The sequence below is a fragment of the Cyclopterus lumpus genome, chromosome 19, assembly GCF_009769545.1.
Source record: "Cyclopterus lumpus isolate fCycLum1 chromosome 19, fCycLum1.pri, whole genome shotgun sequence".
Taxonomy (NCBI): Eukaryota; Metazoa; Chordata; class Actinopteri; order Perciformes; family Cyclopteridae; genus Cyclopterus; species Cyclopterus lumpus.
Window position 1 is genome coordinate 4,766,640 of NC_046984.1, and position 21,966 is coordinate 4,788,605.

Below are 21,966 nucleotides of genomic sequence, written 5' to 3' on the forward strand. Positions count from 1 at the left end.
CGTGGACGTTTCCGCCTCTAACTTGGTTCATCCTCATCCTCACATTTGACAACAGTCGGCGGCGTGGCCTGACTGTGCACAGTTTGCAGTGAAATATATATATTTTAAAAAGTGTGACACATGGCACCAGAAAAAAAAAGACCAACTCTGCATGACTCCAAATCCGCCGGACGCACGGGGTGACGCGCTCAACGTAAACCACTGATCTGCGGCTCAGACACTTTCTCTCTCTCTCTCTCTCTCTCTCTCTCTCTCTCTCTCTCTCTCTCTCTCTCTCTCTCTCTGTTCAGTCGTGCGTCCCGCGGCTCTGACTGATGACTCGTCACAGGGGATTCGCTGCCAAGACTTTCTCCGTGGACTCAATGCACTGAGAGCGCGCAGCGGCTTTTTTCTTCTTCATCTTCATCTTCTTCTTCTTGGTCCGTCAAAGTTTCAGTTTACAAACTCGGATTATTTCGTAGAGGTGGGTGTGGGGGAAGAAAAGAAGAAAAAAAGACCCGAGAGACGTCGTACAACCACGAGCTCTGACGAAGGTGGCGAGTGGGCGGTTGAACGCCGGCGCCGTGCGTAATACCCGGCGGGCAGCAGGTGGATGGAGAGGCTGGCGCGGTCAGCGACGCAGCGGAGGACTGGACTCCACACTCTCTGCTGAGTGACTCTTTGCCACGATGGACTTGACATGAAGAGGACGCGTTTCTGTTTTCAATTCAAAAGTAAGTGATGCTGTTGTCATTATTTCTGCACTTTCTATTTTTTTTTTTTTTTTACCTCTTTTAATTAATGGTGCTCATTAAATATGTCCTCATCTTTTGGCGTTTTGTGTAGACCTTTGCCGTTGAGCACTTTGATGCAGTCTTCCCCCCACCCCCCCTCCCGTATTTCATCTGATAAAAGTGGCATTTGTTTGCAATGAAGTACCTGCGCACGTGATGCACCCTCTGAGATCGAGTCCTGCCAGTCGGCATAAGAGGAGGGGAAATAAACCACAGTGGAGAAACACGCGGATTAACAGGGAGAGTTTGTATAACATTAATTGTGAGCGAGGGGATTGTGAGCGAGATTTTTTCAGCTATAACCATTCAGTCTAATTACATCGAGTCTGCCATTCCTGCACTCGCTTCTTTTAAACCAGTAACAGTCGAATCTACAGCAGTGACATCTTATGGATTGTAACTTTTGATCATTTTGGCCTCTACATTTCTTGAATCTTGGAATAACTATGTCTCAGTTTGGTCGGCAGCTCGACAAATCGGGCTCCATTGCAGATTTTGCAGATTGCCAAAACACTCCCGCAGCAAACTGATGCTTAATCTGTGCAGCCATGCATGTGGAGACAGACACATCTGCATTGCCAGACTTACCTTATTTACTGTGCTGACAAATTGGTTGACAAACCTAATCGAGGACAATTATTATATTTTAATGATTGTTTTAGTCTTTTCATGGCTCTGGTATTATACCGACGGCCGTCTGTGATTTTTTGTTTTTTATAAACATGTCAATAACCCTCAGTAGTCTAACCTTTGCACACACACGCATTCACCACACACAGACGCAAGTTTGTTGTGCCTCATCCTCGATGACTAATATTACCCAACGATATCCCTCAGTAGCCCAAAGTGGAATGTCCAAAGTGGAGCGTCCATAATCACATGTAATTCAAGTCAATCTGTCACTGTAGGGAAAGAGTGAGTGATCCTGCCCCAGGGCCAGAGCTGTTTGTCCCCGAGATCGATTAAATAAACATTTGTCTTCTGCAGCGCGGTGCCATCGTCATGCTCCTGCTCAGGCGTACCTTTTTTTTGTTGCATGTATGCATACATGGGGTGACAAGCGCACACACACACACACACACACACACACGCATATACACACGCCTGACCTGGACTACTTGACTCTATGTAGCGTTCGTATGATTTACAAGAACAACAAAAAAAGAGCATTAAGACCAGATGAGATCCTGCTGATATTTTGTCATTTAACACAGACGCAACATCTGCTGTCATGCTGAGCTTTTTTTTGTAGATATCGTACTCGGCGCACATCATGACATTGAAGTTGTGCATGTTTGGATGAGTGCAGCGCCAGGCGTGTGTTGCCTCTCGCCTATGAGCCCTCCCCCACGTGTAAAGAGGACACGTCTGGAGAATATTTGACATGTTCCTCTTATTGAAGACGTGAAAGCAGTTATGTAATGTAAACTTGCGACTGTTGCCATGGATCTTAAAGGAACTTACTGTTCTTTCTGTGTGTCTCTCTCTCTCTCTCTCTCTCTCTCCATAGATCTATCTTGCTCTTTTTCTGTTTCTCTACAGCTGGGATGTGATACTTGTGGTTCCACGTTAATGAAGATCCTCAGTCATCCCGTCCCCCAGAGCCCCAAACCCTTTGACCCCAAAGTGTCAAATTCCTCTGTTTAGCTCACAACTGGAGGTCCCTGTGCCCCCTTTTCAACAGTCTTGCATGGTAGCATGAGTGCTTTCGAACATGTAATCTCAAACCCAATAATATCTACCTTCTCCCAACTCCTTTATTTTTTACATCTTTACCCGTTGCCATCTTTAGACACTTGGAACCCTTTGATAGCCTAAACCCCTCTCCGCCATCATGGCCTTGGATCAGTGGCCCTTTCTCACGACCCCCCCAAACATCTCCATCCCCGAGCCCCTCCTCTACGACAGCTACATCCAGGGCAACGAGTCCGATCTGGATCTGAACATCTCCAGGACCAGGGAGTCTCACCAGGACAAGACCAGCTCCGTGGTCATCACCTTCATCTACTTCATAGTGTGCGGCGTGGGGCTGTGCGGCAATGCCCTGGTCATATATGTCATCCTGCGCTACGCCAAAATGAAGACGGTGACCAACATCTACATCCTGAACCTGGCGGTGGCGGATGTTCTGTGCATGATGAGCCTACCCTTCATCGCCCTGCAGCTGGCCCTAGTGCACTGGCCCTTCGGAGAAGTGCTGTGCAGGGTGATCATGACTGTTGGTAGGTGTGAAGCAGAGGAGCTCAAGGTGCATCTTGGGAAAGGCCGTTTTACAGGGGCAAAGAAATACGTTTGTCTTTCTCCAGAGGGAAATGATCATGAATTCATTAACTGCTGTGGTTGCAATTTAAAGAAAACAAAGATATTTTTTAAAAGAAAACACTTTGTTGTTCGTTCAAAATCTTAGATACGGAGGATATGAGTCTTAAGGGAATAGTTCCACATTTTGGGGAATACTCTTAGCTAAACCAACTATCTCCAGCAGTGTTGTATTCAAGACCACCTAAACCGAGTCATGACCAAGACCTGAGTGTATCGAGACCGAGAAAGGACCAAGACTTTGAGGGCTAGAGAGCAAGACCAAGGGGGAGACTCGGTCAAGACCAGACCAGTCAGATAAAATGTGGAATTTGTGAACCATAATTGATTCGATTTGAAAGATCGACATTCCAATAAAAACACCCTCAGAAAACAAACCGAAACCTTAGTGGTCTTGAGATTATAGTTATTTAAACTCTAGCTGTCTTTCTAACAGCCTTTGTTATACTTAATACACCTCCTGTTTCAATGAAAATGACAAGCATTAGCAATGACTGCAAGTCTTACTTGATACGCACCCTCATTTGACTTTTCTCTTTCCCTTTTCCAGACTCTCTCAATCAGTTCACCAGCATCTTCTGTCTGACGGTGATGAGCATCGATCGGTACTTGGCTGTGGTCCACCCAATTAAGTCCACAAGATGGCGGAAGCCCCGCATGGCCAAGCTAATTAACCTGTCGGTATGGGGTGTGTCCCTGTTAGTCATCCTACCCACGTTGATCTTTAGTGGTCTTAACAAGGTGCCTGTGTGTGGGATCGTGTGGCCGGAGCCCCAAGATGTCTATTACACGGCCTTCATAATCTACACCTTCTTCATCGGGTTCTTCTTGCCGCTGGCAGTCATATGTCTGTGCTACCTATTCATTATAGTCAAGGTGAGAGCCTGCCTCCACGTGGGGCATTATAATATGCTAACAAGATATTTTGCCTACAAGGCTAGGATGTTTATCGAACATCCAATCGTTACCAAGATTGTGGAAGGATTTTGGCCCCTCGCGAGTCCTGTTTTTGTATTCATATGAAGGCTGAATTCATATGAATTGCTACATTTTTGTTTAGAATATTGATTTTTTTAGTCGCACACCATGGAAGGCTGTCCAGGCTAGCTCTGGAAATGTAACATTTCACAGGCATTAGTTGAAACCGTTATTGGGATATTTAATTTTAATAGAGACTTTGAGAGGTGCATTTAAAGCAATATTGATTAAGTCCAATGTTTTAATCAGGCTGACAGCATTAGTTTTGCCACCTTAATAGTCATTAAAAGCATGTCTCTGGTGAGTTCGTATTTCCAAAATCTTCATTAAAATGTTTGGGTTCCCTCTAATAGCCATTTGGCTTGGCCCTAGAACAGAGATATGAGCTACAACCCCTGATTCCAAAGCTCTTAAAGGAATAGTTTGACATTTTGGTTTCAACACACTTATTGGCTTTCTTGCCAGAGAGTTAGATAAGAAAACCACGTCTTTACCTGTCTGCTAAAGCCAGCGGGCGGTTAGCTCAGTTAAGCGTAAATCATGTCTAAAGTCTTTTTAGTTCAAGCTTAAGCCCTCGGCCAAAAAATAATCCAGCATTTAACACAGATATTACATGTATTTACATTACATGTCGTTTTATGTAAAAAAGTAAACAAGCAGATTTCTAACGTTTACTTTAAGATATATCTATGTCTCCTGATGTGAACAATTTGCATTTATATTTGGGAGATTTTAAGCTGCTGACAGTCCATTCTTTTGCCAGGTAAAGTCATCGGGGATGCGGGTGGGTTCCACCAAGCGCAAGCGTTCCGAGCGAAAGGTGACACGGATGGTGTCCATCGTGGTGGCGGTTTTCGTCCTCTGTTGGCTGCCTTTCTACATATTCAACGTCACCTCCGTCGCCAGCTCCATCAACCCCACCTCTGCCATGAAGAGCACCTTCGACTTTGTGGTGGTGCTAGGCTACGCCAACAGCTGCGCCAACCCCATCCTGTACGCCTTCCTGTCGGACAACTTCAAGAAGAGCTTTCAGAACGTCCTGTGCCTGAAAAAGGTGGCGGGCCTGGACGAGATTGAGCGCAGCGACAGCAGGGTAGACCGGAGCAGGATGGTGAACGACGCTATGATCATCAACGCCAACTTGGAGACTCACAACGCTGCCCTGCTCAATGGCGAGCTGCAGACCAGCATCTGAGGCAAGGCAGACACATCCAGGAAAGCCGGGGAGACAGACCAGTGGCGCTTGTGGCTTCCAGACTGACAAAGCTAGTGACCCCAAAGATGCGGGAGGCAGGAGGATGATTTAGCTGCTGCTCGTGGACATTGACACATGAACAAAGTCTAAGAGAAGACTAAACAATTTCCTAAGGGGTTTCAGATGTCAGCAAAACTACATGCTCAAACCTCTTGATATGGGTTAATGAGGCAACTGGAGCTGGTACGCCCCCAGGCAATTTATCTTGGCTGAAGTGATTTTATTAGAACTGCATTCCAAGTGATGTTACATCAAACAAACGTAATAAATACTAATGCTTTTCGTGCCAGCTCCAGGGTTTCTATTGAGTTGTCACGCAGACGGAAACCAAAAATCGAAACAACGCCGGAGAATGGACTGCTGGGGATCCACTCCAGAAACACCGCGGGAGAGAGAGCCAGATCTGATGGGGTCGAGCACTCCTTGATGGAGTTTTTGAGAGCTGTTAAGGGGTCGGCATTGATTTCTCTGAATGTGGAAATACTGCTTGAGAAGTCAGCCAACCAATGCAGTGAAACCACCAGCACTGTAATTCTATGGAGACTTTGAAAGATACAAATCAGAAGCCACAAGCCAAGCTGAAAATCTTCACTGTCATGTTTTATTCATACCAGCTGATTACCCTGGTCTTACATGATCAACCAAGCAACAAAATGGCAAAGCCCTCCCAACATGACACACGGAAGATGCTCTTTTCTCCCTCATGCTGGCATCTCCGCGGGAGAAGACACATTGATCCTACAAACTCTCGAATTGAACATCCTGGATTATTGATCGAGGTGGAAGGAATGGAAAACATCTCGGCGGCCGCTCTGACCTTTCTCCCTTTCAAACAGCTTAACCTTGTATAAATCTTCAAAATGGTTTTCCGTCCACTCCCGGGGGAAATGGCCTGACACGGACGACTCCAATATGAGTTGCGACGGTTTCCCCTGTGTATTATTGTAATGCTTTGAGGACAGGTATGAAACTATGTTTGTGCAACCCATCATATGTACGTGATACTTCACTGTGTCCGGGTCTGAACAGTTACTGCTCCCTGCGCCAGCGGTGTCATATAGTAAAGGGCCCATTTCTACTTGTAAAGTGCTGTGTTTTGAGTACATGCTGATTCATGGTCACTGCTCTCAGCTTCACACATTGGTTCAGCAAAAATAATTGCCGAAATTTCACAGAAGGAAGACAAATGTGTCATGTAGTCAGAGAGGGAGAGAGATAGGGGCATGAGGAGATACAGAAAAGGAGATTTAGTTTATTTATTCTTAGATTTAACTACTATATCTGTACTATATCTACTGACACAACACAAGAAAAACAAATAACTCAACCCGCATCAATAGACCAAACATACGGTCCATTAATTGTCACAGATTTTTAAAAAGCGGTCAAAGTCAAAGCAGCGGGCAGCAACAAGTTCCAAAAGCAATGGATCCTATCTTTCCCAAGATGCATCTGGCTAGCATCTTTTATCAGACCGTCCCAGTCTCTCGATGACATCATTACACTGGATTCATAGTGAAAACATTAAGCAGGCAGCGGCCATAGTTAATTGTGCTTTCAACTCCAGGAGTCTATGTCCCTGTGCTCTCTATAATGAATGGTTTCTTGAGATGAAACAAGACTTTCAGGATGCCAGATGGAATAATGGAGTCATCAATCATTGGAACATCCTGAAGGTTACTATGTTTAGTTTCTTTTTAGCCATGCTAGCTGCGTGGCAATGTCAGTCTGTCAGTTCACCACTTTGGTCCATATTGAAACATTGCCACAACGATTGGATGGATACAAACATTCATGATCCCCAGATGAAGGACTGTAATAACTTTAGGTATCAGCTCACATTTGTTCAGCACTTTAAGGACCAAATACATGCAAAACTCACGACTCTCCCAAAGGCCCAAAGGTTCAGTGTTAATTAGGAAATGTTAGCATGCCAAGAGGCTGAACAAAGACAGTGGACATGGCGAAGATTATATCTGCTAAATATGCACGTTATCATTGCCATCGTGAGAATGTTAGCGCACTGATGCTAGCCTTGGGCTCAAGTGCAGCAACAGAGCTGGCAGCATGGCTTTAGACTATAAGGCGGCGCAGTAATGAAGATATACGGTTGTCAACTTAAAGTTTAACTTTCACAATTTTACGTAATTATCAGCGTTTGTTAATTATCTTTCAGGTGAATTAGCTAGCCAGCTTGTTAGTTAACTGGACTGACTCCACTCAGCTGCAGCCAAAGGAGCTACAACAAAAGACCATGTCACAGTAACCTGAATTCGGAAACCTTATCACTCCGATAACGTGGACTGAATTAGGTATTTATCCATTTCCATTTTAGTATTCCGGCTGTTTGCACACAGCGACTTTTCCAACGGACCTCCATGATGGTGCCACATCTTGTTGCCAGGAGATTTGTCAGACAACTTGCAAAGCCTATATTATAATAAGGTCATCCGCCATATGCTGCGGGGTCCGATTCACTTCATTCCAGGATATCGGTCCAGTTAGAAGCCATCAATCAGCGCAATCAAAACACACGAGGAGCACAAGGCTTGTCCCGGGAGGTTACTGCGTGCCGTCGCTGCTAGCAGGGTCGGTTTCCATCTAGACTCACAGGTCACAATATGAACACACACTCACAGACATTTGTCGACTTGCGTGCAGGTACAATTCCAAGTAATGTATAAAAAGACTCTAGAAATGCAACTCACAATGTGTCCAAAGCTCCTCGCACCCTTTTCAGAGTAGCGCAGAAGGTCAGAAGAGCGACCAAGTCTACATCAAGGAGTCATACTGACTCAGTGGACTGTGCGTAATAATGTGATGCATCACGATACCAAAGGCTTCATGGGTTAAACCCACCATTTTTCAATTCAATTCAATTCAGTTTATTTTGTATAGCCCAATATCACAAATTACAAAATTTGCCTCAGAGGGCTTTACAATCTGTACACATACGACATCCCTGACCTTTGACCTCACATCGGATCAGGAAAAACTCCCCAAAAATAACATTTGACAGGGAAAAAAGGGAAGAAACCTTCAGGAGAGCAACAGAGGAGGATCCCTCTCCCCAGATGCACAACCAGAAACATGTTTGGATTGTCACATTCTATATATAACCTGTGAGTGACCCTGAAACATGCTATAGCATTCTGTGTATCTTTATCTGTCTGCAAACACAAGTGCAAGAACTATTCTCTCCCGATGCACAGTTACGTACTTTTGTTCTGTCCTATCCTCTATATCTCCATCTCTCTTTCTCTCGCGTGCACTGCTGGAGAAGGATAACATGAGCTGACACACATTTCACACCCACCCAAACTCAACGAGCTGAAATGAACTGTATAAACACACCATGCCCACCATGGCCGCTGGCCATTTCGGCATACTTAATGGAATTAATGTATTTAATGGACCATTCTGATGTTTAGTAGATGTTGATAATGCGGTTTGTGTCAAAACCAGTTTAATGTAGCGCTAAAAGGACAGCTGAGGCAATGAGGCGGGGACCCGCAGTCGTTGCATCCTTTGTAATTTTGTGAAATCAAGACCTAATTATCTCTCTGAAATGACATAATATTCTGCAAAAGAAAAGAAAAAAAGGGAATTTGGGTTCATGGTTCTTTGTCCGCTGGGCACGATTCAGCGCCAAATGTGACATTTTGTCTGGATTTCCGTCTTGTTCCTGCCGCTTTATCGTGTACAGAAGAGAGGAAGAAGCGGAGGAATGGGGAAACCTCGGCCTTCTTGTGCTCTGTTTCTTTTTTCCGGAAAAACACAAGTTCATTTGGGAAGGGCTAGAACGTGCACTCCTGAGGATGCACCGTTCAATGTTAACTATGTATTTGTGGTATCCTCTGCTTGTTTGTGTATGCTGCGTATCCCGCCTTCTGTGTTCTCTCAATAACCAAAACCAGTGGTACACACTTACTGGGTGGCCACATTATTCTTTGCAAGATATACTCTCAGAAAAAAGGTACAAAGATGTACTTGAGTTTGGCTTCAGCTTTAGCAACAACGAATGCAACTTTGTAAATGTTGTTGTTGTGATTAGCAGCAAAATGAGTCATTATTTTTGTTCAAAGAAATAAAATGATTTTTACAATACAGATTTCACATAATTGTAACTAAGCCAAATTTTAGCCAAGCTGGTCGTAACTTACAAGCTTGTTTCTGACGGCGTATAGCCATGGATATGTACTTTTCTGTGCAGTGACTTTTATCTATGTGCCTTGGAACTTCATGTAAAAACCATGCGATGAAATCAATGTACAGCAAAACAACATTGTGACCGAACAACCAAAGGCCTGTACTGTACAGACATGTTGGTAGCTAGAACATAACGGAGAGTATATCATTTTTAGTTCTATATTTCCCCAGATTATATAGCTTATGTTTTTGTGTGATATAATGTCAGAAGCAGATGTTTATTTGTGACTATAATGTGATCATTGATTGTAACGGACAGTCCAATGTCCTCGTCTCTGCAATTAAAATGCGGGCAAGTTTCTGGTCCCATGGTCAAACCTGCGTATTTGTGTGTTAATGGATGTGCATATGTAGCGTTTGTGAGTAATGTCTATGATATGCAACTTGAACATCCTTTCCACTGTGTATTTCCCTCCAGGAATGCAATCCTTGGAGGAACTCCAAATGTTTCCCTGAACACATCACGCGGAATACACTATGTTGTATACAGATGGTACCCAAGGGGACTCTGTGAATTCCAGCATTTCTCAAGGAGCTGTGAACTCCCAAACGCAGAACAGTGAAACCTCATCAATTATTCTAACATAGCTCTAGGTTGGATAACGAGAGGAGAACACATGAGTTTAGCAAAAATAATGAATACAAATTAAAGAAAATAGAGAAAACACCACAAATAAAACCAAAAGGGTTAAAAGCAAAGGGGGAGAGGAAATATGTGTTGAGGGTCATTTTGAGCTGAGGTTGAGGGATAGACTGTAAATGAGAAAGGGGACGTTATCACTGACGTTTTGAAGCCTCGAGTTCAGCATTTTATCCGTCGGCATCTTTTTGCCACGAGAAGTGACTATTTTAATTGGCTTCATTTTTCAGACCCAGAGGTTGCCGCCTGGTAGTCAATTAGTCCTGTTTAGACAAGGTCTTCCCCTTTCATAGCATTAAAGTTATTATAAGATAATGGATCATATTTAATTTCACTGCAATTAAATATTGTTAACTCACATTGTAAGCATTGAGTTGATGATTAGCACATAAAAGGTTGTCTAGTTGGGGTTAAAAGCAGGCAAAATTGTAGACATCTAAGTCATTTATCAGTATTTCAATAACTGCACTTCAACATTTACTATAGTTAAGAACTGAAACACAGTAACATAAATGCTGTTTAAATAATAGTTACATACACTATAATCTCCTTTATCAGATATTCTAGAAGCACCTCTAGAAATGGCAATGTCGGTCTGTCCCCACACCACTTTGGTCCAAACTGTCGATAGTTGGCTTGCTAGAACATTTTGTACAGACATTCATGGTTCCCACAGCATAAATTGTAATAATCCACATATTTTTCAAGCCATCATCAGCCTGAAGCTGAACTTTATTTGCTAATATGCCACCATACTTTCAACTAACTCCAATACAAACCCGTCTACGTCTAGATGATGCAGGCGTTAGCATTTTCACTCAAACCACGACTGTACACAACTCTCACAGCCACTGTTTGATTAAAAAGAAATGTGGGTATTTTTCAACCCTGGTCTTATTCTCATATCTGTGCACATTCTGGCTATCTGTTATAATAACTTTACACTTCAACCCACAGCTTCACATGTAAACAGCCGCTAGCTTTAACAGCTTTTCTTTCGTCTATTTTCTGTTTGCACTCAGAGACAAACATTCTGAAATGATCTAAACAGAATTAGATTTCTTTGGAAGACTTGTGTCTGTACAACCATTCTGAATGGCCATTCTAGTTCATTCAAGCACTTTCATCATTGCCAATGTCAAGTTGCATCTGAAAATTGTCACATAAAATACATGTTTTTTTTTGGTTTAATGTGGACTTATTTAGGCCACCCCCTTACATTGTAGAAGTACGTAAGGCTCAATGGCTTCTACGCACGAGCGAGCCGACTTGCAACAATGCCTCTTATCACTTCCCATTTTCTCTCCCGTCTGAGTCGCCTCCATATGACTCACGGCTATGAACGCTGTGCCAATCTGCACTGCTGAGGATTCAGTTCCACTGTGGAAACAAGAAAATGCGTCCTGTAATGAATGTCGTGCTTGGGGGTGTTTTATTGAGGAGGTGGTGGTGGCGGCTGCGGCAGGTGAGAGGATGGCAATGAGGATTAAACGCACAAAGTAGAACATGAATCTACCTCTAGCCAGCTAAAAAGGAGTTCTGGGAGTGTCAAGTTTGAATGTAAAGGAATGTCAGCAGACACAGCCCTTGCTCAGATCACCAAATAGAGTTATTATAAATGGTAAATGGACTGTACTTGTATAGCACTTTTATAGTCTTCCTATCACTCAATGCGCTTTAACACAATGTGTCATTCACCCATTCATACACTGACCTACCATGCAAGGTGCCATCAGGACTCTCTAATCATTCACACCCACTCATCTTGGAGGAGAAATTTGGGGTTAAGTGTCTTGCCCACATCTGGTCCAAGGACACAACGAAATGGACTAGCGGAGCTGGGGAATCGAACCACCGATCCTCTGATTGAAGGATGACCCTGCTTTTGTATCTCATCATCTGTCTTTTATGACCTTTTCAATAACCAGACAGAACAAATGACTCATCAAACTACTCCTGAAAAACCTTTTGAAAAGTTCTGTTGCGTAACACGGACTTAAAGTAGAACAAAGGGAGGGCAAGTGGGCCCGAGTAGCATCAATGTAGAGTACGGCACGAGTTCATTGTACTTAACAGGATGGGAAGGGACAACGGTTCAAGTGAAACCCCTCCACGCAAAGACTAAGTCGTGTTTTCAGCTTGACCGGCAATTTCTTTCTTCTCTTTCTTTTTGTTCTTCATACACTCAAAGCGCATTTTGAAACATGAACACTAACAAGGCTGGCGGTACAAGGCTTAGTTCTTTTGATGAATATTCAGATGCAGCACTTGAACATGAGCTTTAACAGAAATAATTCTGTTAAAGCTCATGTTTGACTCCCACTACTGAGTGTGAACGTCTATTTATTTTGCACGGTGGTGTAGTGGCTAGCACTGTCGCCTCACAGCAAGAGGGCCGCGGGTTCAATTCCCGGTCGGAGCGGTCCTTCTGTGTGGAGTTTGCATGTTCTCCCCGTGGCAGCGTGGGTTCTCTCCGGGCTCTCCGGCTTCCTCCCACAGTCCAAAGACATGCTGCAGGTTAATTGATCTCTAAATGTCCCATAGGTGTGAATGTGAGAGTGAATGGTTGTATGTCCCTACATGTGCCCTCGATGGACTGGCGGCCTGTCCAGGGTGTCCCCTGCCTTCGCCCTATGTCAGCTGGGATAGGCTCCAGCGCCCCTGCGACCCTAATGAGGATAAGCGGTATTGAAAATGGATGGATGGATAATGGATGTTAATTCTCTTCATTGAACGTGCATTGGCGCAAAGTAGATTATCAACTTGATATATCTAACAGGTTAGTAAACAGCTGCATGAAGTGGAGATTATGGTTTCGAAGCCAAAGATTTGGCATTTTGGGCTGTCGCCATCTTATTTAGTTTTTTTTGCAACCAGAGGTGTCAAGAGAGGGAAGTACTACCAGACGATGAATAAGGCATTTATAGGCGACCAAAATCTTATGATTAACTTTCATTAACTGAAAACACAGAAGAAACAAAATGTAATCACAAGGTAGCCCCACCCTGAAGCATACTCTGCTTTATGGTCTATTTGACTCTAAATGGAACCATATTTTATATTTTATGCTGTATTGAAGCAGACTTGAAACTATAGATTGAGACCATAAACTTATGATTACATGTGTACTGAGGGAATAAATCAAGAGAGAAGTAGAGTCCTTTTCTCCGAGACTTTTATACAATTTGCCTTCTTTTTGTAGCCAGATGAGTCGCCTCCTGGTGGCAATTAGAAAGAATGCAGGATTAAAGCACGTTCACATTGGCTTCACTTGTTAGACCTGGAGGTTGGCAGGTACAGAGCATAATTCATCTGGAGATTGTGGCAATCGGATGAATATCAAGGCTGATATTGACTCTGTCTTGGTCCCCACTAACTACGAGAAATATCACACACAGGCGGGGGGGATGCAGAATTGGGGGATAATTCTTTATGGGTTCTTCACTATGAGCGACCGCTTTGAAATACGAGTAATCATGTGATCCATTATTATTAAAAACATGTTTTAATAGGTAAAACATGTTATAGGTACTTCAATTACTTAATTGTTTTTTTTTTAACTGAAGTAAAACCGTGTTTTTAATGTGGTTTTCAAATCCTCATCGGAGTTAGTTGGAGCAATGCATTCGATCGGGTGAAGTTGCCACAGGAACATACTGAATACTATATAATATATATATATATATATATATATATATATATATATATATATATATATATATATATATATAATGTAATAATGGGTGAGAGCTGAAAACATTGTTCAGTGGTCGAGTAGATGTTCTCCCCATGTGGGCTCTCAGGCTTGGGAGCCCACACTAGTTTCAGCCCAACACGCCTTATCTTCTCCCTCTCCATCCTCACGTCACCAAAGTCTGAATATTTTGATTCTTGCCTCTCACAAGTGTGAACATGTTGAACGAGAGCTTATTCCAGTCCGTGACAAGTGCACAGAGATGAGGTTTGGACCTAATTGTCGATCCTGCACTGAACGGAGTGTCTTTTCTAATAGTGGGCTGGCTCCATCTCCTGGTGTAGTTCTAGTATTGTTGCAGTGAGCGTGACGTCGAGACTCCGGTGTGACTCGTTCTGGTGATGAAATGATGCCAGAAAAAAGATAACGTATTACACAAAGTATTTTTGTGGTTTGCTCTCTCGGACCCAGACCTCTCTTTGTACTCCAGTGTTTCAAAAAACCAACAAAAATAAATCATTGTTTACCAATTGGTGCAAATAAAAAACGACACATATTGATCCTTATTGACGTCAATCAAGACTTTTGAGAAATGCACGTCTTTTTTTTGACTCACCTAATTGTTTGCATAGGTTGCCAAATGACTGATTTAGCATGATTTGGTCTTTTTTCTTTCTTTTTTCTTTTTTTTACTCAGTTAAACTGGCTTCCCTTTTTCCTTTTTCAGAATTTGACTACCCATCTGCAGCGAGTCTATTCTGGGTGCTCAGGTTTCTGAAGCTGGTCGTGTTGTGATCCAGTGGTCTGAATAAAACAAACGATCCTTCCTCTCTGTTGCTTTCGTTTGATGTTTTAATGTCATAAGCAGCAATGTGCATATTTAAATAGTCACGTTTTGTCACATGTCTGCATTTAAACAAAAAAAACGTCATAAACTAACGCCCGGCGGTCTGTGGGGGTGGGCCGCCATGCTGTTCACCCCTGCTGTTATACTCATATCAAATGTGTTGGAACATAAAAACCTTCTTTTTTCTTGTATGTCTATTACCCACAACATATTTGATTCACAGTTACTTCTTTTTGCCTATATATATTGTTATGCATATTCGTTCCTCCCACCGGCCATTATAGATGTCATCAATAAAGTTTCATAGTCAATCTGTAGTATTTCAGCCCAGGGTAGAGTGAATGCATTATGTGAAGAAGCTTTTGCTATCACTGTGACTCAAGCCAAGTCATAATTGTATTCGTTCTTCCTCAAATTGAACTTTTTGGTTTTCTTCTTGATTTGTTGTCTGACTTAAAGTTGCATTCAGATGATTTACATTCAGATGATTTACATTCAGATGATTTACATTCAGATGATGTACATTCAGATGATGTACATTCAGATGATTTACATCCAGATGGGGGAAGTCTCATACATCCACCGCGTACCTGCTCAGGTACATTCCCGTATTTTTATTTCTTCAGAAGAATCATCTGTTAGCATCCTTCCATTTCAGGGGCTAAGTGCTCGGGGTCAGGAAAAGCATGTGGATGATGTTAACTGGACTACGCACGCGACTACAGTGTGACTAACACTCGACGGGACAAAATCAAACAAACCAACCGTCTCCTGGACAAAAGTCCTGTGTTTAGTTGGACCTTTGTGTTTACTGCATTCTCATTCACGATCCGAGGGGTATTTATTTGCCCCCCTGCATTACGACAAATAGGTTTTTCATGAAAGTCTGCGGAGGTCCTCATAGAGCAGGTCAGGGTTGATGTTACAAAGTTCAGTTACAAAAACTAAAATAGTCATTTTAAGCTCAACCCAAGATCTTTTCTAACCGAATGTGTTTAACACCGGGGCTCATTTGTGTTTTGTACGTGAACGTGACTCTGAGGGTCCGTTCTCAGGAGATCTATCTCTCACTTGTTTGTGGGTGGGAAGCCGGTGAGGGATCACATCCGTATCAATGCGTTCGGAACTTCTGCTCATTGATCATATAAAAATATACTATTTTATATGTAGTATGCGTGGCGGTTGTGGTTACCGTGTGATGACATGTGACGACATATTGCCACCATGAATTATGTCTAGCCAATGCCAACGGTCAAAATAGTGAATGGTGTCACTCAATGGTTTATTATGGTCCATCATTAATATCCATAACTCTGTGACCTCTGAGCCCTCCTGCACCTGCTGTCTTCCTGCTACCAATCGTTTTAAATGTTACAAAGCAGAACCAAATCCATATGCTGTGAAACTAAACTAACACCTTTAATGTCCCGTCGGCCTCAGAACTTCCGGTATCTTCCAACAGCTGCGTAGCCAAAAATGTCAGCGTGCCGCTTGAAACCCCGAAGCTTTTTGTCTTCGAGTGCTTTCACAATCTACAGTTATTGTCTTTTCTGTTTTCCGCCCTCTTTACTACATAAACATACATTGCATAATTACAGTAGGTTTACTTTGTGACACTTCTTTAATAGTTGTATACTGTATGTTGCCGCCCCTTTAATTGAATGATGAACAGAACAAGTTGGACTGATTGAGGGAATTAAAATAAAGGGCTTAATATGGAAGTTGGACCATGTAATAAATCTAATTTATGAACCATTTTGAACTTCAGGTGTTCATGCTCTGTTTCAAAAACAATTCAGTGGATTCGCTCTGGGTCTAAAACTCAGCTGCACACGGCCAGAGAGATCCCGGTTCACATGGGAACGGAAGCCGAGATGAAACCTTCTTGTGCTGCTCAGTGTGAGAGGAAAACCACCGGAGTGGAACCGGCCGACACTTTCACACTGACAACACAGTGGGCTCAGTCACATATTCCACGTGCATTAATAACTGTTAACAATGACTCACTGTGGTCTCTGTTCACGTGAACTGTACATTAAGGCTCAACCAGCAGGACTTTTTGAAGACTGAGGCTCAGCGGTGGGGCAGGGGTCATCCTTCAACCAGAGAAGTGACGGTTCCATCCCCGGTTCCGCGAGTCCATGTCGATGTGTCCTTAACCCCAAATTGCTGAATGGGTATGAATGATTGGATATACTGATAGCCCCTGTCATCAGTGTGTGAATGGGTGAATGACATGTAATGTCAAAACACTTTGAGTGGATTTACAAACATTCAGTTATTATATTTAGGCTAATTTGTGAAAAAGAAATTTGAATAAAAATGAAAGAAAAAATAATCGGAAAATAATCAAGTGGTGACAGTGGTTTTAATTCAAAATACATCTCTTGTGTGAAAAAGCGTAAACAGGAATTTTATTTTATTATATTTCTTTACAGGAAAAGCACACGTCTGAGCTTCATTATGGGCCGTGAGCACAATAACATGATATTGGGAGAAGATTCATCCACAACCTCAAATGTCAAGCTAGCGTTTCAACTCACAGGGCCCATGACACTTGGCAGAGCATAGTCATTTAGGTCCATTTGTAGAAATCCATTTGAAATTTAAATTAGTGGACTATATTTTCTGTTGATTATTATCAAAACATCCTTAAACTGAACATCCTGCAGTGATTCAGTGTTAAAACACAACAGTCCAAGGGGGGTGTGGATACTTTTCATAGACTTTTCTATATTAGTTTAACCTTGTGTGTGTGTGTGTGTGTGTGTGTGTGTGTGGTAAGGGGGATTCTCCTCACACACACTCCCAGGGGGCAGTCTCAGATCAGGAAGTGAGTTCGTACCCAAATGAGGCACCATGCTGAAATACAGGCCTCTCTCTCACTCTCTCATCTTCAGCCCAAGGATCTGCCACCGCATCACCCTCTCAGGTGAGTGATCCGTTTTCAACCCGCTCAGCGGTCACATCGGACAACCGACTCGAAGACTCAAACCCTCAACTTCAGCCAGCTCTGTCAACGTGTCTGAGTCCAAGCTGGAGGCGGCTCCGCGGGGAGCCCTCTTCGATCACCAGGGACGCGTTTCCTTTGCCGTGAACTGTCTCCACTTACATTTACCCACACGCCGAATTACAGACATAAGTCATGAGGAGCTTTCTCATAAAAAGGAATGAATAGTGAAAAAAAAAAAGAAAGACCCGACATCAAAACTCAATAGGGAAGCACAAAAATAGTTAAATACATGAGAAGGAAGGCAGTTATCATTATGTTTTACATGGAAATGAGCACCTTTTTGTTTTGTTTCAATAACAGCAAACGTGTAGCACGTGTTTATGATGAGGACACGTTGCGCTGATCATCGGGCTGTGACAGGTGCACTGCGGCGGAGAGGGTTCGAGTCCGCGCGTCTTTCACAGACCGCTGACTCGAGAACAACAGGACATGATGTTTGACTTGCTGCTGAGGGCCCGCTGGACTTCAGGCATGGCTTTACAAGGTGTCTAAAAAGAAAAAAAGGAAAGGAACCTATCCTATACCTGGTAAATGGCCTGTACAGCGCTTATCTAGACCGCTCAAAGCGCTTTAACACGACATGTCATCATTCATACACTGATGGGACGGGCTACCATGCAAAGTGCCACCTCTAATCATTCACACCCATTCACCTTACGGGAGCAATGCGGGGTTCTTGTCCAAGGACACATCGACAAGCAGAGCCGGGGCTCGAACCGACGATTCTCTGGTTGAAGGACGAACCCTGCTCACCCATCTATCCTGAAACTTGCTTTCTACATGCTCTTGGCAACTTCATCTCAGAGCAGCCTCTTGTGGGATGTATACGCTCCATTAAATGTACAGTAGGCTACACAGTACTTTACAGTGAACTAAAAGTTAAACAGTATATCATACCGAAACGACATATCCAGAAAAATGGATTACCAGTCACGCACCATCGCTATTATTATTATTTAGTTATATCAACACTCGTCTTTCTATGTTGTCGTTTGTGTTGGTCAGTGTGAGGGTCATCAGGGCTGATGGATGGAAGCTGCCGTGCGGGTCAGTACCGGGATGCTTTGATCAGGGAATGTATTGGTTGTCAGGCAGCATGCAAGCGACCACACGTCATCGCCAGATGCAAAGGTTACTGTGGTGAGTACACACACGGACGGACATACATAAAACACATAGGTCAGTGGGTACAGGAATACATGTAAACCCATGGTTGTGCTTATGAAATGACATATTCTTAAGTGGCTCTTAAGGGCTTTGACGGTTGGGTAAATGATGCACTAAACAATGCTCTAGCCTTTTTTAACTGAACCCGAGTGTCCTAAAGGCAGGGATACTAGTCACAAGAGGGACTTTTTAAATACCAGTTCCACTAGAGGCAACATTTGAGGGAGATAAATGCATTTGAAATGTTTGTCTTTTTTTATTCCCCCACTTAATTTCTTTGTAATAAAAACTCAGTCTTAAATCCAGCTCGAAATATTTGTCTCCCCTTGTTATTGTCATCATCAAAGATGCATTAAACAAGATAAAGAAGATAGGGATGCAACCTGTTATGGATAACAGATGAACAGTTGATTGGCATGGGTGACATCAGAATTATCACGAGAAGAAGAAATGTAAATGGACGGAAGTGACTTCAATTCATCACATGTTTTTTTTTGCCTGCATTAAGAGTCTGCATATTGTAAAGCACGGGCTGGGCACTACTATGATATGCTGCTGAAGAAATGTGTGAGGTGCGCTGAGGTTTGTGGCAGACATCCGGCACAGTGCTCCCAGCACTGCCAGAGTGAGTATTGACCCCGCTCGCCAGGATTAGAGCTTTAATTATTGAGTCGTGCCACACTGGTTATCCTAGATTTGCTCTTGTGAGACCCACTGCCCGATGACCCTTCCCAACCACAACCATTCCGGGGTAATGCCTCACCTCAACCAGACAGATTTTTTGCTAATCGAATGTTCGACGGCCTTTGCTAACCTTACTACTTGAGGTCAATGCTCGACCTCAATGATCTTGCGGGAGTTTCCAGACACAATCCCACGACTCCTTTATAATGAGGCTGAGTGCTATTTGGTTGGCGTACGTAGAGGACGCTTACGTCTGTGCTTAGATTGATACGTGTTGGTTGTACATTGGTGGAGAATGCACGTAGTTCGGTGCACCAGAGGCTTCGGGGTACAAACCATGAACCACAACGTTACCAATTTTCAGGGAACCATTGTTGCATGGCACTCATCGTTCTCCCTTCGTTACCAGTCATCTCTCTACCGTAACTAAGCTTCGAAAAGAATAGAATACCCCATAGATACCTACAATTTTGCCATAAAGATCTTTCAGAGATATTCTTTCCATCCCCTCCCTAGCTCCAACCCCCCCTGTGATCACTAAAGACCTCCTGGTTCAAGTTACCCCACACGTGCCGAATTCCAGAGGGCTCTCGACGCCGACGGCCTTGGAAGACTCCACGATCCTGCTCTACTCCCTGCTGGCCCTGAGCATGATGCTGCTGTTCTCTAGCTTGTCTCTAGCTTTTGCAGTCTTACTGAGGGGGCCAAGGACCAAGACCTCCAATCCAAGACCCAAAGGGGCTAACCACCACCAGCCAGGCCAAGAGGTTGGCCAACCAGGGAAGAACGCCAAAGGTTAGTGTGGGAACGGATATAAAGAAAAGGCTCCAATGAGTAGTTCATCCGTTAGTCATGCTGCAATCTGTGAACCCATCGGTGATTGGATTGTTTACAAGCCAATTTTAAACCAATAAACAGCTAAGTCATCATCAGACGATAGCAGGTGGGTTCCAAGATTGCACTTCGACCAATCAACCAAAGCCTGCTGACTTCCAATACGCTTCCAATACCAAAGGCTGCCGTTGCCTGCATATCACTTTTCAGTAGTTCCCCTTCAGACAGATACATTCTTTTAATTATTATCTTGTATTTCCAAAACTTTGTTTCTCAGAATTGCTGTTGAAAAATATCATGCTGTGTGATTCATACGGCATTCATATGTGTGCCCACTGCCCTCTATGTCTTTCTACAGATTTAGTGACACATTCAAACCTCACCGCAGGCCGTGAGCCATCATATGACCCCAGCCCCACCGAGACCTGCGTGTGTGTCCACTGTTTCCCCGATCTGAAAGCACTAGGCCAGGGCAACGACAGGCCGCTGGGAGCACCTTACACATTCCACCAGCAGGCCGTCCTACACGAATCCCCGATCGACAAGCGAGGGCCTCTCTGGTCCGAGGAGAACCTGTACACCTCTGGACTGGAGGTACAGGAGGAGGCTGTGGTGGGATGAGGCTCATTTGCCGTCTCACGGGACAACTGTCCAAATGTGTCGTCAGCTCACAGTAGAAGGCAGACGGCGTATCAGATTCTCAATGACACTGCGGATATCGTCACAGGCCAGTGTAAAGCCCACGTATTGGTTTCCACGGACAGTGGGGCATGGAGTTGACTTGTGATGAGAATCCATGTGTGTCGAGGGGCCTCTCATGAAAAGGTCTTTTTGGGGCCTTGACACACCAACAGCGAAGAACTGATGAAGACCGACTGACGCTCTGCCTCACATTGCCCTCACATTGCCTGCCACCGATTCAACACGGCAAATGACCGCGAGAAGGACCGACTGGTGACGACTGGGTCACGGCCACCCACAAGAGATAAATGAAGGCCGAGCAGCATTCGATGGCCGACTGTCATCTTCATATCACATTTCCATAAGAAATACTTTCAGAAACACAGTCACAGGAAGACACTACTCGTGTTCATTGCTTTTCCAACAAAACGAGTGAAAACACCACGGTGGGTGGTCTAGAGGACTCCTCTGTTTGGGCTTCAAGTTTAGAAATGTGTCTCAGTACTGACATAAATATGTAGTGTATGTATGCATGTTAATTGTGTTATGTATGTATATATATATATTTGTGGGGTGATGGATACCGTTGTACTTGTTTTGCCCACAATGAGGAACAAATAAAACCTTGGTGTCAGAAACATCTGGGGAGAAGCTGTTTGAATCATCATCCATTTTTATAGTGTGTAGGGCTGTCCTCAAAGACAGGAGACTAGTCTTAGTCGACAAATACTTACAGATTTGTAAATTAAATCGTATGAAACAATCTTCTTCAAACAATCACACGAAAGCCACCCTTAAAAATCTTGTTTGTTTGTATCCGTAAAAGCCTTAAAAAGGGACTAGGTGACGATTAGTCCACTAAGAGGGGGCAG

The 21,966-nt window shown here is 43.5% G+C and overlaps 2 protein-coding genes across 7 annotated transcripts; both read left to right on the forward strand.

Annotated features, from left to right (window-relative positions):
• Positions 1-324: 324 nt before the first annotated feature.
• Positions 325-9,847, forward strand: LOC117749219 (somatostatin receptor type 2-like). 2 transcript variants are annotated; one of them, XR_004611682.1, is made up of 5 exons: positions 325-713; positions 2,284-2,995; positions 3,643-3,968; positions 4,834-5,508; positions 5,616-9,847. XR_004611682.1 is itself a non-coding variant. In XM_034559483.1 (4 exons), exons 2-4 carry the CDS (start codon positions 2,608-2,610, stop codon positions 5,263-5,265), a joined length of 1,146 nt encoding a protein of 381 aa, XP_034415374.1. In that variant the 5' UTR covers positions 325-713; positions 2,284-2,607; the 3' UTR covers positions 5,266-9,847. The 2 variants fall into 2 exon arrangements, 1 of the variants encoding a protein (XP_034415374.1); XM_034559483.1 differs by having other exon boundaries at positions 4,834-9,847.
• A 7,688-nt stretch (positions 9,848-17,535) lies between these two features.
• LOC117749207 (tumor necrosis factor receptor superfamily member 13B) lies at positions 17,536-21,734 on the forward strand. 5 transcript variants are annotated; one of them, XM_034559461.1, is made up of 5 exons: positions 17,536-17,647; positions 18,029-18,868; positions 19,404-19,520; positions 20,096-20,374; positions 20,772-21,734. In XM_034559461.1, the coding sequence occupies exons 2-5, from the start codon at positions 18,754-18,756 to the stop codon at positions 21,032-21,034; spliced, it is 774 nt and encodes a 257-aa protein (XP_034415352.1). In that variant the 5' UTR covers positions 17,536-17,647; positions 18,029-18,753; the 3' UTR covers positions 21,035-21,734. The 5 variants fall into 5 exon arrangements, with proteins under 5 accessions (XP_034415352.1, XP_034415356.1, XP_034415353.1 ...); XM_034559465.1 differs by having other exon boundaries at positions 17,549-17,647; positions 18,734-18,868; XM_034559462.1 differs by having other exon boundaries at positions 17,550-18,568; positions 18,734-18,868.
• Positions 21,735-21,966: the final 232 nt, after the last annotated feature.

What these genes read in the sequence shown, in the direction of transcription:
- LOC117749207 (XM_034559461.1), top strand. Translation starts at nt 18,754, where the DNA reads ATGGATGGAAGCTGCCGTGCGGGTCAGTACCGGGATGCTTTGATCAGG. An exon ending in GTGCTCCCAGCACTGCCAGA is followed by an intron (nt 19,521 to 20,095) that starts GTGAGTATTGAC and finishes TCCCCTCCCTAG; the next exon opens with CTCCAACCCCCCCTGTGATC. An exon ending in ACCAGGGAAGAACGCCAAAG is followed by an intron (nt 20,375 to 20,771) that starts GTTAGTGTGGGA and finishes GTCTTTCTACAG; the next exon opens with ATTTAGTGACACATTCAAAC.
- LOC117749219 (XM_034559483.1), top strand. Translation starts at nt 2,608, where the DNA reads ATGGCCTTGGATCAGTGGCCCTTTCTCACGACCCCCCCAAACATCTCC. An exon ending in CAGGGTGATCATGACTGTTG is followed by an intron (nt 2,996 to 3,642) that starts GTAGGTGTGAAG and finishes TCCCTTTTCCAG; the next exon opens with ACTCTCTCAATCAGTTCACC. An exon ending in ACCTATTCATTATAGTCAAG is followed by an intron (nt 3,969 to 4,833) that starts GTGAGAGCCTGC and finishes TTCTTTTGCCAG; the next exon opens with GTAAAGTCATCGGGGATGCG.